Here is a 16,995-nt window from a genome sequence, read left to right on the forward strand (position 1 = left end):
AGATTTGAGACCTGTCTGAGCTTGTGTTGAGATCTTCCTGCTGGCTTTGTTTCCTTTGATGGCCCAGATGTAGACAGTGTAGAGGACCCCAGGCCTCAAACTAGTCAGCATTAAAGAGGTGCTGTCAGGTCCCACTGGGATCTCCCCACTATAGCCCTCAGAAGAGCTATAGGTTACGAGGTAGCCATCTATTTCAGCCTGGGCTGGATCCCATGACACGCTGAAGCTGGTCTCTGTCATGTCTCGGGCTAAGAGGTTAGCGGGAGCATCCAGGTCTAGAGGAAGATGTTAGTAGAGGATATTAATACACTAATGATGCAAACTACAGACCAGTCCATACACTTATTCCAAGAATAAATACTGTATATAGAGTAGTGTTTTTTGTAATAGACTAATAACACAATGGTTGAAAGCTACATTTAACAACCAATTGTTATCATCTAAGATAATAAAAAGATTTTGAGACATATCATTCCTTTAAAAAAAATTTTAGGTGCCTAAACATACTGCAGGTAGATGCAGTGAGGGGTTAAATGAGCATTTAACCCCAATATTTGACATTAGCTGGTCAGATAATTAAGTACTTTGGATTTGAATACAATGTCATAGATTTGAGACCTGTCTCAGCTTTTGTTGAGATCTTCCTGCTAACTTTGCTCCCCTTGATGGCCCAAATGTAGACAGTGTAGGGGACACCAGGCCTCAGACCAGTCAGCATGTACGAAGTACTGTCAGACCCGACCGGGATTTCCTCACTTGAGCCCTGAGAGGAGCTGTAGGTTAGGGTGTAGCCATCAATTTCGGCCTGGGTGGGATCCCAGGACACCCTGAAGCTGGACTCAGTTTCATCTCGTGCCAAGATGTTAGTAGGAGCATCCAGCTCTGCAGGGGAGTTATGATTAGTATAGACTACTAAAGAACATTAATACATCCAGTGCAAATTAAAAACAACGAAAACACAGCTGATCCAATTCCAATGTGGTTACCACTTACACATAACCTTTCGGTCAATGTGTAAGACGGTAGAAACGTCAAACTTGGATCAAGGTGTTGGAGGGGTTTGAGTGTTTTTTTGTCCTTAAATCAAAATGAGTAATTTTCCCTCCCTTTCTGTAGAAATATTTTACTGTGAGATATTATTTCTGCTAAAGTCCAAAAAAATTCAAGTTTGATGTCTCATCAAACACATAGTTATGTAAGCAGGGCTACTACAGTATGAGTATTCTTTGAGCTATGTTAATTAAAGAACATGCAAACTACTACTGCAAACAATAGATTGTGACAGGACACCACACACTTAAGACAAATCTGAACCATTGGTGTTGTAGAATACTAGATGAATCCCTTATGTATTTTGTGTCTTGTGCTGCTCTGAATGTTTGTATTCTCTCAAAACAAGTAAGGTAGTGTAAAGTACCGTGCAAGCCCTTCAACACTGAAAATGGAAGATTTCCACATGTATACAGCCAATAATTTGACACATCATTGACACACCTCGTCATGACACACCTCGTCATGACAAAATAATAATTACAATAGTTACTCTTCCCCATATCACTCACGTTATAGGTCATTGAGATCACAATTGCTAACATCACAAGCTAGCAAAGTGAGTTTCAAGCCACTTCAGATATTAACATCCAGGAGCACTCCCGCTGGTTGATGTATGAGTGAGGATATTGGAGCCGAAATCTCTGCTTTCCTCGTCAAAAGAGACCAGGAACAATGAAAAACAAATTTAAAATGTGTATAAACATGAAGAAAAAAAATGGAAAAAGACATCAGGTATATTCATCAAACCAAAACTCAAAGCGGTAAACCATTTTTTCCGATCTCTCTCTCTCTCTCTCTCTCTCTCACTCACACACTCACACACACACACTTATACTATTGATATTTAACAGTCACATCAATCCAAATATGAGAACTATCTCTTCTTTTACTGCTCATTTATAATGCAGTATATATATGTCTCAAAGGTTTTTGTTTCTAAAGCAATTTGGATATGCGCCAGTTGCTCCTCAAAAGCATTCATCTGCTGCCTCTCTTCTGAGACATAAAGGCAAGCAGACAGCAACAGCTGCTCCCCTTCGCAACAGCAAAGATGAAGAGACAAGAGAAGCAAAATCGCTGGCTTTGTTAACAAAGCAAAAATGGCTCATCTCAAACTTCTTTCACACATTCAGCCCCAGGCTAAACTAAATGCCTTAAAATGAGGTGCCTAATTATGTTAAATAGCATTTTATGTGAGAGTTTAAGTTCCCATGTTGGTAGATAGCACACTTACCCCTTTTTGCCTAAGTGTAAAATGTTTATTTTACTTTTTGCTACCACAAAATACACCAGGAAATTGTGCAGAAAACCAGTGCATAGAAGATCAAATGGAAATGATTGGTAGCATTGTACACAAGGTCTATTTGAGATAAGAGCGTTTGCAGAAAGGAGCGTAAGAAGAAGAGCCACTTAAAACATCTTTCCCTTTGCTCTAAGGTTGTAAAGAAGAAAGAAAAGAAACGCACTGCCTAGGAACACTTGGGATATCTGAGAATCACACGTTAAAATGTTTGTTTGTTTGTTTAAACATAAGTGTTAGCGATTTATCTCTTTATATTATTTAATTATAGACACAATTCCCATTCAGGTTCCCATTCAAAGTTTACCTGTTTCAGCCTCTGTTGAACTCTTGCTGCTGACTTTGTCTCCCTTGAAGGCCCAGATATAGACAGTGTGGAGAACTCCAGGCTTCAAGCCAACCAGCCTGTACAAGGTGCTGTCACGTCCCACAGGGATGTCGGTGCTGGAGCCCTCAGCTGAAGTGTAGCTCAACATGTAGCCCTCTATTTCTGCCTGGACACGATCCCACGAAACTGTTGCAGTGTCCTCTGTTACTTCAGTGGTGACCAGGTTGTTAGGAGCATCAATGTCTGAAAAAGAAGAGATTAAGTACAGAAAACAGAAACTAGGAAACATATCCTTCCAATAACGTTGGAAAAAAGATCCTGGGTTTGGTTAAATAAGTAATTAGTTAAGGTTGCTGAACCAAATGGTTTGGGTTGAAATGCCTACTTAGTTAAGGATAGGGGACCTTTATCCTTATGGTTAAAATAACGATCATGTGGTTAAGGTTCAGGGACAATCATGTTCAAGCAAAACAAAAACAAAAAACAATATTGACGGATGACGATGGAAAAAGAATAGCAGTCAGAAAATATAGCAAAATGCTTGTTAAAAGTTGTGGTTGGCGATTTGTCAGTGCAATGGAAAAACAATAAAACATTGTTAAAAAAATAAATAAAAATGAACAGTGCTCTACCTTGTTAAAGCCTGACCATCTGTTGACCCGTTTGTCTTCCCTCCCTCACCTTACTTCCTTGCACCCAACATAATACTAAGGCCACCCGTGGGCTTTGTAACTTAAACATAAACATAAGTTGTTAGCTAAAATGATTAACAGAGTTGTTTCTCTTGGGAGGGCGGTCTTAATAAAACAGGAATGTGCTAGCATAGGGCAGGATGAGCACAGTATGGCAATGGTTTAATGTAAAGTGTGGATAGAGTGAGTCTGAGGTTGGACTCTCGCTTACACAACATCATTGAATTGGTGTGTTTGGAAGAAGCGTGAGGTGAGTAAAAACTAGAAGTGCATTTGAGAGTAAGCAGTATTCTGCAGCAGTGTTTGGCATTAAGGAACTATGGAGAACTTTTTCAATCAGCTGCCAGAGGGCATATAAGTCAAGGTCATTATACATATTTTCTTTGTATGGACACGAAAGATGACAAATGAACCAATGTCTCAAATGAAGAGCTATGTGAATAATATAAAAAAAAAAAGCTATCTTCAAAAGAACATCACCAGTACCCAACCCCTGTATGTCTCTAGAAGCACAAGAGACATACCCTGGAAATCCAGAGTTCTCGTGAGAGCACAATTTGTATTTTCTCAGCGAGTTACTCTGGCGTCGAGTAATGCTGCTTATCAACTATACCTTTGTGGCCGAGCTGCACCAATCATATGTGTGTATCTGATATAGGAGGGCCAGAGGCAAGCTAAACAGATAACGGCAGTTTAATCTACCAGTTAGCTCGGCTGGTAGCTAAGTGTATAGGGCTCTGGATACGTCATCCCGTGTGTTATTGTGATTGGTCGTAGTGTTGGGTGCATCCAATCGTGCGGTTAGACTAAAAAATGCACGCTTGGTGCCGACCCTTACCGGATGCCAGACCCTTAATCTTTGACCCTTACCGGATGCCAGACCCTTAATCTTTGGGATTTGGGTCTGGATTTCTATGCTACCAAAGACACAAACTAACACGGCAAATCCCACAAAAAAGTGATTTTTTTCATTATATGCACACTTTTAAAAATCACAGGAAACATATGGTATACACGATGGATGGTGCACGTGCATGAATGAGTGTTAGTCTTGGTCGAGAGAATCTCAATGAAAGCATAGAGAGAGAGCAACAAAGAGAGGAAGGGAGAGAAAATAAAAGAGTCACAGAGGCACAGTACAAAAGACACAGAGGAAGTGAAGAGCAATGTAAAAGCAATCATCATTTAGGATTATTCCTCTGTGGCAGCAGCTCAATGGAGGTCAGTCTTGTGTCAGTGCGCAGTCTGCATCATGAAAATTGATTGATGATGCATCGAGGAGAAGAAAGGAACCATGCAGCTGTCTAACTCTATACCCCCTCTCTGTCTCCCTTCTCTTTTCCTGTTGTCACTTTTCTGTCCTTGGCTGCACTGCTTGACAGTCTGTCATGAGCTAAACCACAGAAAGAATTCATAATAGCTGCATTTTATAAGGGTTGAGTGTTTCTTCCGAAGCCTAAAAATGAGATGTCAATCAGTGGTCTAAGTACCTTAAGTGGGCGCTACTAGTGTCTGTGACTACACATACACAATGACACAGCATATATGCATCCATCTATATGTTTGGTTTCTTTGAATACCATACTGGAGACTATAAAAACACAATATTTCTCAATATGCAAAAAAAATTAACAGCAGTTTATATCACATGTACCCAATCAACCTAACATCATCATACTACTTTTGGCCTGTTCCTCCCACAGTTTAGCCACCTTTGTTTTGATATATTTTGTGGCATGTTGAATGTTCACACAGATGGTCTACTTTTTACTATTACATCTAATAATTTCACTGTTTCACACCAGAGTTGTGTGAGTATGACTTGACACAGGCAGTATGGGCCACCAGCATATTGTGTTTACATCTTGTAATATGGCAGTAACTGGGAAGTGCTTGTCACACATACTAGTTGTAATTTCATTTTGGTGGCTTTAAGATATTATTCCAAACTTGCACATATAATAGTCCATTAGCCAATATATTAAGGCTGCCAAGGCAAAACTTGCCCACTTCACGGTGCCGTGTACACAGGAGTAACAGTCGAATCACACAGTTTTCCCTGCAATATCCATAGTGGTAGGATTTTCTATACAGCCAGAAACAGTGAATCCAGACCATTTTAACAACCATTGACACTTCTTAACATTTTACTACAAATACTGCTTTGCTAGAGTCAGTCTGAGGAGAATGATGTTTTACCCATAGCAATGTTGGCTACTATTAATTTAATAAAAGTAAATTCAATTAGTGGGCTGTAAATTGATTTGCAATAGTCAGACAGTCCAAATGAACTATTAAAGTTAAAAACCTTTTGACAGTTTCAAGGACATTCTGCTAATGCTTTTTATCCCTCACTACAACTTAACTTAAATTGGGATTGTAACCATCAGAATAAAGCTTGTATGCCTTGTTTCCCTCTCCTTCTGTATTACTATGTTACCGTCTGCAGTTCCTTTGGCTCTTATAGGCAGTATAGCTGCGGTCTTGGCCGTCTGATATATTCTATATGTTATATTCTATTTATTAGATGTTTTTTTCTTAGCACTAGTACTTTCTGAGGGTGCCTTGCATTTGTTCTGAAGTTACAGTGTGTGATGGATTGAGTTTCTCCAGACGTTCTACCCCACTAGCTGCATAGCGACAGTGGCTACCGGGCTACAGAACACGAGATGTGGCTTTGGTCGTTTGGAAAACAGCTTATCCATTATGGGTGGCATGTTCAGCAGAGGCATCAACCAAAAGGTGCACAGCAACAGGCCATCTTTCATCATTTACAGCCTCACTGTACAGTGGAAGCCAATCAGTATGTCTGCAGATGGAGCCGAGGGAAAATATGTGTCAATGGACGCCATTCTTCTAGACACTACATTATGTCAGGTGTGACATATGTTTTGTTGTGGAGTCCTCTGGCTGCCAAGGGCTTTTGGTTATATTTATCCAACAATCTAGTAGTACCGTAAGCAGCTCATAATTCTTTATGACAGAACTGACATGTTTATTTTGCCACATCAACAAGTAAAAGTAACATACGATATGGATGATATAAAAAGGCTTCCTTTTCCATCATCAAATCTGCTCATTAGCCATTTACTCACAAAGGCCAATCCACATTACACAAACAGTGCGTGTCTTCACAATTCAAACCTTCATTAAAGCATGTTAAGTTTAAAAATGTATTTTATTGCATGTCTTAATAACTCTGGGATTAGAAACAGAATATTTCAGTTTAATTTTAAAATCTAATTTTACGAGAATAATAACAACAGCTGTTGTAGTCAATTCTGTGAAGGACTTGGTAATTTCAATTTTCTAAATGAATGTGTATTGCGATACATATGGTGACCTCTGTAAATCTTGAGGTTATAAGTCAGACCCAGCTCTAGTCAATATATTATTACCTCTCAAAAAAAACTAACTTTTGAGGAGACAGAGCTGTTACAGCATGTATCCATAAATAAGGGCAAAAAAGCAGAGCCTCTTCGTAATGCCACATATGAAAACATAATCTTTCCTGTGCCTGAACCTTGCTACATACACATAGATGTACATCTACATAAGAACAGGCCAATAGAGCTGTCTCATACCACACCAATAAACTGATCAGACAAAGAAGGGTTAGACTTCTCATCAATAGTTTTTATTAAAAGTCCCTACTCACATTTCCACTTGTCATTTTTTTTTACCACCTACTCTTGGAAAACATTGATGGACAAGTTGGAGCAGACAGGGTACTCCCAGTGGGCCACATGAGGTGCTAAAGTCTGTCCCGATAACATAAAGACTGAACACTCATTCTCAACCAAAGACAATTCCATGTAGGCTATTTGCAGTATATTTAATCGTTTTTTACCTAATTATTTTTCACTGAAATGACACTCGTCTGTCGGCTCTGACAGCGCTGCATCAACGCTCTGTGCATGTCCTCGGCTTCGCGGCTGGGACATGACTAGACTATTGATCTAAAGCTTTTACTCTTAAACACAAAAGGCACATCCACTTTAATATATACTGCATATTTTAACATATATATATATATATATATTTTCTGTGGTCAAGCTCAGTGCCTCTCTGTGTTGTATAGTCCATGCATGATGGCGTGACGTGCTGGTGCTGGATAATAACAAGTTCTTATAACCTCAGCCCTCCACAACAGCAATGGGCCTCACATCCTGAGCAATAAAGTCAACAATTCCTTCCGTGATATTATTTTTGCGTTTGGATGGTAGAGGCTTAACATCCAGCGTGGTGTGGGTGTGTCTGGGGAACGCTACCGTCGTTGCATGTGGGTTCTGATATCAATTCTGATATGTTCAGATAGCCTACTCAAAACAGACAGGGCAACCTAACGCAGAAAAGTTAGCTTCCCGTTTTTTGGTGATGTGCCATCTATGTAGTCGAGCTGCGATATGCATACTGTTGCTTGCAAACTTTGCATTTGACTTTTTTCCGTTATCTATTTTTATAAAATGCTGCCACACTGCTGATCTCTTCGACATGGTTGAGGAGGACTGACTGTAAATTAAACACTCACAATTAAATAAATATTCAGCAAACCACTAAACCAAGGCTTTCTAGTTCTATCTTCAATCTGTCCCCAGTGGATTGGGCTAATCCAAAAAAAGTGAAAACAAGGGGGGTGCTCTGAAGACAGACTGTTACCTGTGAAACAGGGGTGCTCTGAAAGTACCCCCATTAGCAATTAGTGCTTTCCATCCGTAGACCGTTACGGTCTATGCTTCCACCTGATGAAATAACACGGCAAAAAATCGAGCAATCAGTATTTTGGTCGAGCCAGAACTTATCTACCAATAAATCGACTGGGAGATTACAGCCCACACACACACACACACACACACACACACACACACACACACACACACACACACACACACACACACACACACACACACACACACACACACACACACACACACACACACACAATGCTGCAAGACCAACACAATTCCAGCATACCACAGGCAGACAGAATATGGTTAATAGAGCCAATCTGGATGCATATGTGCATGAAGGCCTTAATGAATACTAATTTCACCAACATTTACAGAGTTGTCAAAAACATGTTGTTAAATCTTGGGACTAACTTTGTCATATTGAAGAAAAAACAGATACATTCCCACACTGGCTATTTATTTATATTAAGGGTGTGACGAGATCTCGTAAAACGAGATCTCGTCACACCCTAATTTATATATGTGTTTATTTAGCATTTTTAAACTGTGGCAAGTCAGGAACAACTGAAAGAGAGTGAGGGGCCATGACTGGCATTGCATACAGTTTTGGTTGTATGCAGAACAGGGACATGATTAACAAACATGTCGATGGTAAACTAAGACAGAAATTGAGAAAGAGAAAAGTGACAAAGAGTGGAAGACAGATTGTAAAAATGAATAAGAAAATAGTCTTTACAGGAGCAGGGTCATAGCCTCAACAGATAAAATATCAGTTTCATACCATACCATTTATTTCATAACAAGTAGCAACACAGTAATGCATAATGTGTGGCTAATAGTCACTCAAAAGGATTTCCATACCGGGACAGTCTACAGCTTGTCTATTCAATGTTGTTTTAACGTACTCTTCTGCTATCTAGTTTGGCCCTCAATTCTTGCTGTAACCATGGCACTTACTGTTCTTTTTTCTTTATTTCTCTTTTCTACATTTTCTCCTTATGTTCCCTTTATGTGTCATTGCGTACAACCACTCCGGCCCAATGCAAACACCATGTTTGGGGAGATAATAGGGGAGTGTAGAGTTCTCTGTTGCGCCATGCCAGACATCATGAATCCAGTACCTCCTTGCTGGGAAGCAGAGCTGAGGACTATCCCCCTTAATCACCCCTAAGCCTTTTCGTGCAATACCTAAAATTAAGGATTGTAGCTACTGGAGTGGAGACAACCCACTGTCTGTCTGGTGTAGATTAGCACATTCATACATACACATGAAATTACTACACGAGTAGATGGCAGAGTCACACACATAAAGATTAGCTGTGACAGGGTTCCTTGAATATCTGACAGGCTGAAAAGATGAGACGTGAGTTCTGAAAAAAAAACAAGCTAACACTTATGACTAAAAACCATTATATTGGCTGCCTCAGGGTCTAAAATCAAAGAGTCATCAACCTGGAGACTGCTTTTGAGCTGAGTAAGCTCTGAGGGGGGATGGGAGCTAAGTTGAAGGACGAGGGGAAGAGAGATGAAAGGCAGAAAAGGAGAAATTAAATATATAACAAAGCATAAATGAGCAGAATGGAAGAAACTGAAGACCTGTCGTGTCATTGTGGACCAATCAATCACTTACCGGTAAATAATAACTTTAAAGAAACTGAATGTCATAAACTACTGTTGAAACGAAACTGCAAAATTAATTCCGCCTCACATCATAAAACCAAATGTTAGACCAAAACGCTAAACTCCAACATTACCAGATGGACTCTGTAAATCATGGACCTTCTCACCTCCACCATCAGGGAGCATCTTGTAATTGTTACACCATTTATATCACGTTTCCTCTTGGTGAACTGGCTTATGACCCGTCCAGATTAGATTATAAATTCAAGCAATCCATCATTAAGTCATAATCGTGCTCCTTGCTGGCTGTATTCATTATGCAATTATTGTTGGCTGTGTGTAGAAGGTAATACAAGGTTGTATCATACCATGTCAGTATTGTGTATGACAGATTGTGTTTTTCCTATTAGATTTCTGACCAATGGTTAATTACCGGCTGCTTGACAAGAGCTAAGAGCCGTCTTTGATGCTGTACCCAATTCAAAAATAAATGGAATATGAATATCCTCGCTGTTTCTTTAATGTGTTTCACTTGCAGAAGTCGCTGATCTATCATTTTAAGTGTCGTCCAATTCAGACACAGTGAGTGGTAGCATATACGCAAGTCTCTGCAATTTCTGTTCAGCGGCAGTCCATTTGTGGGAAATTGGACCAATTTTGTGCTAACTGATAATATACACAATTTGCATTGAGTGACACATTATGTTAAATGGTTTATGGACACCAAAGTGTTGACACTGACCTGTGGCACCAGTGACAGAGGATGGTTTTCCCTCAGTTGTTCCTTTGATAGCCTGCACTGAGATTTGGTACTCTGTTCCTGGAAACAGACCTGCAGGAAGACACATTTTTAATCTCCAATATATTTCTGTTACACCATTATTCCGCATTTACTTTTCTTCCTTTTCTTCCTCTGCAAAAACTGGTTATCTGCTCAGGACTAAAAATCCATCAAATGTACTATCTGAGAAAGAAATTCACTTTTTGGTTAACCTGATCATAACTTGTGTCAACACAAAAGGACATAATCTTTGATGAAGATTCTCAAAAGACATTGCTTTGTTTTAAAGGTCCTATGACATGCTCGTTTTTGGATGCTGTATATAAACCTTTGTTGCCCCTAATACCATATCTGAAGTCTCTTTCCCAAAATTCAGCCTTGGTGCAGAGTTACAGCCACTACAGCCAGTCCCACAATGAGCTTTACTTAGGTCGTGCCATTTCTGTGTCTATAGCTTTAAATGCTATTGAGGGGGAGAGAAGGGGGCAAGGCGGAGGGTGGGGGTGTGGCCTTGACCAACTGCTATGCTTTGCTTGTTTGCAAGCCATGATGTTTCTCTCTTTCTCATAGGCGGGCCAAATTCTATGGGCGGGGAAAGCAGATAAAGGGGAGCTAACCCTTCTCTTTCTAAATTGTTAGAATTGTTGTATCTAAATTCAAAATTGGCCCATCTGAGCTTCTATTTGGTCAAAAGCAGAGCAGCATATCCTTGGCTTGGTTTACATCTATGGCCATTTCTAGGCTGGGGCAACTCCTATTAATGTTAAAAAACCTCATAAAGTGAAATTGTCATGCCATGGGACCTTCAAGGGCTAACAAGAAAATAGTGAGAAACTACTGCTCTAAACTACTACGTGAATGTTTTCTTCAATCATCTACATTTAAATGTTTATTGGGCGTTGTGATATAATGATGTGGCAAAAATATATTAAGATGTATACTACTTCTTCATGGATTTGCATTATATTATTATCATGCATATTTAGGGGTAAAGAAAGATAATTTGCACAGTCTCCCTTACATTTAAGCCTAGCGCTAACATCCAGTGCTAGCCATTGGTTAGCCAACAAGAGAGACTTTTAAATAGGCAACATATCAGAAGTATACTCAGTGGCTTCAGGGATTTTGCATGTATTTAAAACCCTTCCGTGCAAACTAGTGTTCTGTCTATTACAACACTTACCAACAATAGTGTGTTTGGTGCGCGCCTCTTGGCTCCTCTGTACATTCAGCGCCTCCTCCTGTCCTGCCGGGTCAGTGTGTTTGAGCCTGAAGAGATCCACCTCAGCTGAGGGGTTCTTCCAGTCCACTTGTATAGAGATTTCTGTCTGGCCAAGAACTCGGATACCATCAATAGCGGATACATCTGGGAAGGATAAAAGTGTTGGACAGCAAGGTGGAAATGAGAGGAACCTACAGACGGGACCCTTGAACTTCAAAGCCTGCATTAAAGCCCCTGTAATCACAAGCATCTTCCCTGCTATGCTGCTATGTCCTTGGGCTATTTCCCTTTTGGCCATCAAAAGAATACAATAACCAAATGTAATACTAAAAAATATTTGTATTTTACAAAATAAAAAAATAAAAAAATAATTTCCTCGGATCAGGGAGGCGCCAAAAATCAGGGTAGCAGCTGTCCATGGTCCCGCTACATGTCCTGCGATGCCATGTTACATCCTGCTACGCTCTGCGGTGGCCAGCTACGTCCTGCTGTGCCTTGTAACGCTGCACAGTGCCCTGCTATGTTACAAAGAACTACTACAAACAAGCTCTTCATTCTAATCCCATCCGGTCGACAGACACCGCCTACCAAGAGCCTGGGTCTGACCGAGGTTTCTGCCTAAAAGGAAGTTTTTCCTCGCCACTGTCGCACTGTTGCTTGCTTACTGTGTCTTGAGATAACTCTTGTTGTGATTTGATACTATAAATAAAATTGTATTGAATTGAATTGAATCTCATCCTTACTCATACTGTGGATAATATCTTCAACTAAAAGTCAGAAAAACTGCACACTGAAGTTTATGCACGTATGTAAAACAAATTTCAGTACAGAACGAGTCTTAATTATTAACATCTTAGGGTAAGGGGACATTGTGATATAGAATAATTATGTAAGCTCAGCTCACAAGACAAGATTTTACCACTATTTTGAAGAAAACTTCAATGAAGAAATATGGCAAATGAAACTTAAACAAACTGCACGGTGATCTCGCTATTATTCTATATTGCAGCTCGTGGGACAAGATCTCATCACACCTGTAATTGCTTATCTCGCATGCTTTAAAAAATACTAAAATGAATAGAATAGACAGTGAAAATAATGCACTTGATTTACTGTTTTTCTCCCATGTTTTGGCCCATGTTGCTGAAATTCAAGTCAAAGATGTGAAAAATAAGCACATATTCTAAGCACAAGATATGTGGTATAACACATTAACACTGATTAGAAGCACTAAAGGCTTTCTCACACATACTGTATGCCTTTTGATACAAATTGATGAAATATATGTAACTGTGTAATAAGATAGGTAGCATTTAGATTACTAGCATATAGCCAGGAGGGATGAATTTCAGCACATAGTGAAAGAAGACCAGAACCATCAAACAAAGAAATTGGTACCAAATGAAAAGGGTTAGCATTTTTTATGTCAGCTCTTGGGTTTTTCTAAGGGAAAAAGAAAAACATTCCCTTAAAGCCTCTTTTGAAGTAGATCATCTTTTGAAGTTTAACTATGTAACAGTCTGCGTCACGCTGTGTACTACTCACACAACCATAAGCCAGATGATGGCGTGTTTTCTCATGCCCATATGTGAATGCCATGCTCTGTGAGGTTTTCCATGGCTAACCAGGCTAACCACACATTAGAGTCAAACTCAATCTCTTCTTCTGTCAGTCTGTCTCGCTCACGCCCAGCAATAATGACTTTTAATCTCTTTCTCTTCACATCTGCCACTACCACATCCGTGAGCATGTCGATTTCCATTAAACACATCCGTGAAGTCATTTCCTTGTAATTACCTATAAATGCGATGGTTAACAAACCAGCGCTTAATGAAACACTTATTAATGATGGGCTTCAGTTTGTTCTTTGCTTTTTAGCATTGTGTTCATATAAAAAATAATTTACCATGGATTTAAATGCAGGAAAAAAAACTCTTCATCTTGCACAAGTCACCGCAAGTAATTTAGCATAAGTGGAACAGACTGTTCATTTATTCATGAATGTTGGCTTAAACATGTGCCCTTATCTAGCCTCAGACTCTTGCTTTGTACTTCCCTCTTCCCTAAAATCTAGATTCTTAATCTGCAACACCTTCTTCCTCGAAACATTTAAGAGCTTTACGTTTAAGTGTTTTCATACCTCAGCCATCATCACACTTAAATTTGACCTCAAATTTGACTGTTTAATCCACAGATAATCTAACTAATTCCCCCAAACCTCCAGACCATACCTGGCCTCCCCGCCACATGAGTCTAATGGGTCACATTTAAAAGCAGTAGTAACTTTACTAGTAATGGATCTTAATCTGCGTCTTGCTCATTTAGACAAAAGAGGTCCAAATTTTAAGGCCTTATTGTTATTTTTTAAGTCCTGCTCACAGCCGTCTGTGCTTACCTGTGGTAGCTTCAATCGTGTCTGCTTCACTTTGAATTTCTTTGATGACGGCATACACCTGGACAATGTAGGTGACCCCAGGAGTGAGTCCTGTGATGAGGTAAGAGCTCTCTGTGTTGGGAACCTGGACCTGGGATACAGTGGGTTGAAACAAAGGTGTTTCAAAATGAAAAATATGGTTGCATGCTACTGCCTCACTTCCTTTATTCAACACATTCCGTTGTGCAAAAACCTACCTGCTCGAGGGCACCCTTATCATCTTTGGGATGATATGTCAAAATGTAATACTCTGCCCCACGGACTGAATCCCACTCAACCAGAAGGGAGACGTCGGTTAGCTGGACCAACCGCAGACCCTGAGGGCCGAGGACTGAGATAGAAAGAGAGGGAGTCACAGACAGAGAGAGACATATTAAATTGTTTCTTAGCTGCTTCCGTCTGTCATTTTCTCTGTAAGTCTTTATGTCTTTCACTTAATACATTTACTTAAAGACCCTGACAACCTATGTTCTCTGCAACACTTTAAGGCCCCCAATAATCATGTATAATCAGTATGTGAACGTGATAAATGGTTACAATTCCCCTCAGGATAAATACAAGTCCATCTTATCTTTTATTTTATATTATCACAACTGTGTTTTATTACATTTTTTATGTGTTTCATTATAGTACACAACAGCCTCCACTGGAGGAGTATATCAATAAACACTTAGCTCCACTTGCAACTACATTATAAGATAAGGTAAACCTTTATTGATCCCCAGCAGGATAATGTGGTTGTTGCAGCAGAACAAGAAGAAAACAATATGGATGAGTATGCAAAGTAACATACCATTACAATAATGTGAGGTACAATATAGTTATTATAAATTATTTATTACATGTTTAGATACTGATCATTCAAGAAAAATAGGGGAGACAGCACTGCTGTGAGTCACAGAATGAGGTAAATGTGGTTAGTTCTAGTCTGTAACAGCAGGACAAGTGTGTTATCTAAACTGCCGAGGTCAGTTGAACAGGTGAAGTGAAGATAACCCCGGTGGTCTTGCATTGCCAGACCTCTCTCTACAGCGCAGACGAGGGCTTCAAAATTAATTACATTTTAACCACGATCACGATTTTGGCTTCAACGATCACATTTGCGTGATCAAGCAATATTTTTTAAATGCGTCATTTTATAGAACACTCCGGGTTTTTTTGAAAAGTCAATCTACCGCTCCATAAACTGTCGTGTCTGTCACTGTCAGTTGTTCCCTGCACCGCCAGCTTAGTTTCAAGATGTAGACAGTCACAGAGGACAGAGTAACGGGAGGAAAATTCCACAACAGATAGCAGTCGGTCATACGACGGTCACAAGGTTTACCAGTTTAACAGTAAGCTCAACATTTTGTCCCGTCTGTGCAGTGACCATTGCTAGTGAGTGTCTGTTAGTTCACAGGGATGTAGGGCGCGAGTAATATTTTTCCTAGGTCGCACCGGTGCACCTAATATCCTCGCATCCACTGCCTCTCCACAAACAAAGCAATGTTGTTTATGTGCATATGGTTTAATTTTCCATTACATGACCCATTTCTTCTGTAAAGCCGTGCTTGTTTGGGGATTTCTCCTCTTACTCTCCGCGCAGCCCCGCCCACATTCACTCACACACGACTCCATAGCAACATGGAGAGACACAGCGGCCGCCGGACTACACTTCTACATTTGTTTACAGTTTTAATTGTTATTCAAACAGCTGCATATTGTTAAGCATGAGAGGCAAACCTGTATTAGTACCAGTGTTTCTGCCGGTAACTCTGCTATTGCGGCCGCCACGGCGAAAAACACAGAGGAAGTTATTGAATGCAACTGACTTCAGTTGGAAGAGTAATAGCTTGGGAGATGGAGCCTGCTGGACCTGGGCCAGAGATGTGACCCATGACCAGAATATCATAGTTCATGAAAATGCAGCGCAGTGACGACACAGACATTTCATACACACGACTTGTGTAACTTCACTGACCCGCCGTGAGACCCGTGCTGTACCCGTTCATAATGAGTCAGCCGTCTCTCTGTGAGTAGCGTCCATCGCACTCCCCCTCTCTCCCTCTCTCTCCCCAGCTCTTTTAATCAGTTATTATTGAAAACAAGTGAATGAGCTTTCTCGGAGATGCATTAAAAAAAAAAAAATCCTAATTCCTATTAATTTTAGATAGCTAATTTTCATTTACATGTGTTGCAGCTGTATGTCTTTACAAGAATGTAGCATAATATGGATGTGAAAGCAGTTATAAACAGCCTATGTGACAATAAAATTTGTTTTGGTTAAATTAAAAAAGTAAGCGTGATAATTAATCGTGACCTCAATGTTGATAAAAATAATTGTGATTATCGTTGTGGCCATAAACGTGCAGCCCTAGCACTGACAGATTTGGTGATTTTAGCTGAGTTAGACCAGAAGATATTCAGTTCTAGACCTGCTGCACCTGCTTGAGATACTGTAGGTTACACATCTTAATTTTCAGGGGGGTGAATCGGAAGGTATAAAACTATGGTGGAGTACAATAACAAAACAGCAGCCAAGAGACAGAAGACAGCAAGTCAGCAGTGTTGGGGAGGGAGGCTTTCCACAAACAAGAACAACTCTCTGTGGGTTCTATGAAAGGATATAAATGGTAGATGGTGGTACATTTTGACAAGTACGCACAAATGTAAGCAAATTTCAAAGGGAAAATGTGAGCTGGGTGGTGAGTGAGGCCACCATAACTTTAACAGGGAAGGAATTCACATCAGGTTCAGATGCCGTTCTACAAGGCGAAGTCAGGAAGTTTAATGTTTTTTTTCTTAAATGTAGCAATCCTTTTCCATCCAGTAGCAGTTAATATCCCCCTGCTACTACTCTAGGCACAACTATCAACAGTCTTTGCCCTAAAATAA

The 16,995-nt window shown here is 40.0% G+C and overlaps 1 protein-coding gene across 6 annotated transcripts in view; it reads right to left on the minus strand.

The window, feature by feature from the left end:
- The window catches only part of tnn (tenascin N), a 49,580-nt gene that overhangs the window by 15,995 nt on the left and 16,590 nt on the right, over positions 1-16,995 (minus strand). For 3 of the 6 annotated variants that reach the window (XM_034888009.1, XM_034888011.1, XM_034888010.1), the window contains 7 exons: positions 14,319-14,452; positions 14,083-14,212; positions 11,649-11,831; positions 10,427-10,516; positions 2,661-2,924; positions 619-882; positions 12-275 (listed from right to left, as the gene is read on the minus strand). In XM_034888009.1, coding sequence (XP_034743900.1) covers positions 12-275; positions 619-882; positions 2,661-2,924; positions 10,427-10,516; positions 11,649-11,831; positions 14,083-14,212; positions 14,319-14,452 — 1,329 coding nt within the window. The remainder of the gene's footprint in view (positions 1-11; positions 276-618; positions 883-2,660; positions 2,925-10,426; positions 10,517-11,648; positions 11,832-14,082; positions 14,213-14,318; positions 14,453-16,995) is intronic. The other 3 variants (XM_034888012.1, XM_034888014.1, XM_034888013.1) reach the window with 3 other exon arrangements.

This window comes from Etheostoma cragini, chromosome 12 (genome assembly GCF_013103735.1).
Source record: "Etheostoma cragini isolate CJK2018 chromosome 12, CSU_Ecrag_1.0, whole genome shotgun sequence".
Lineage (NCBI taxonomy): Eukaryota > Metazoa > Chordata > Actinopteri > Perciformes > Percidae > Etheostoma > Etheostoma cragini.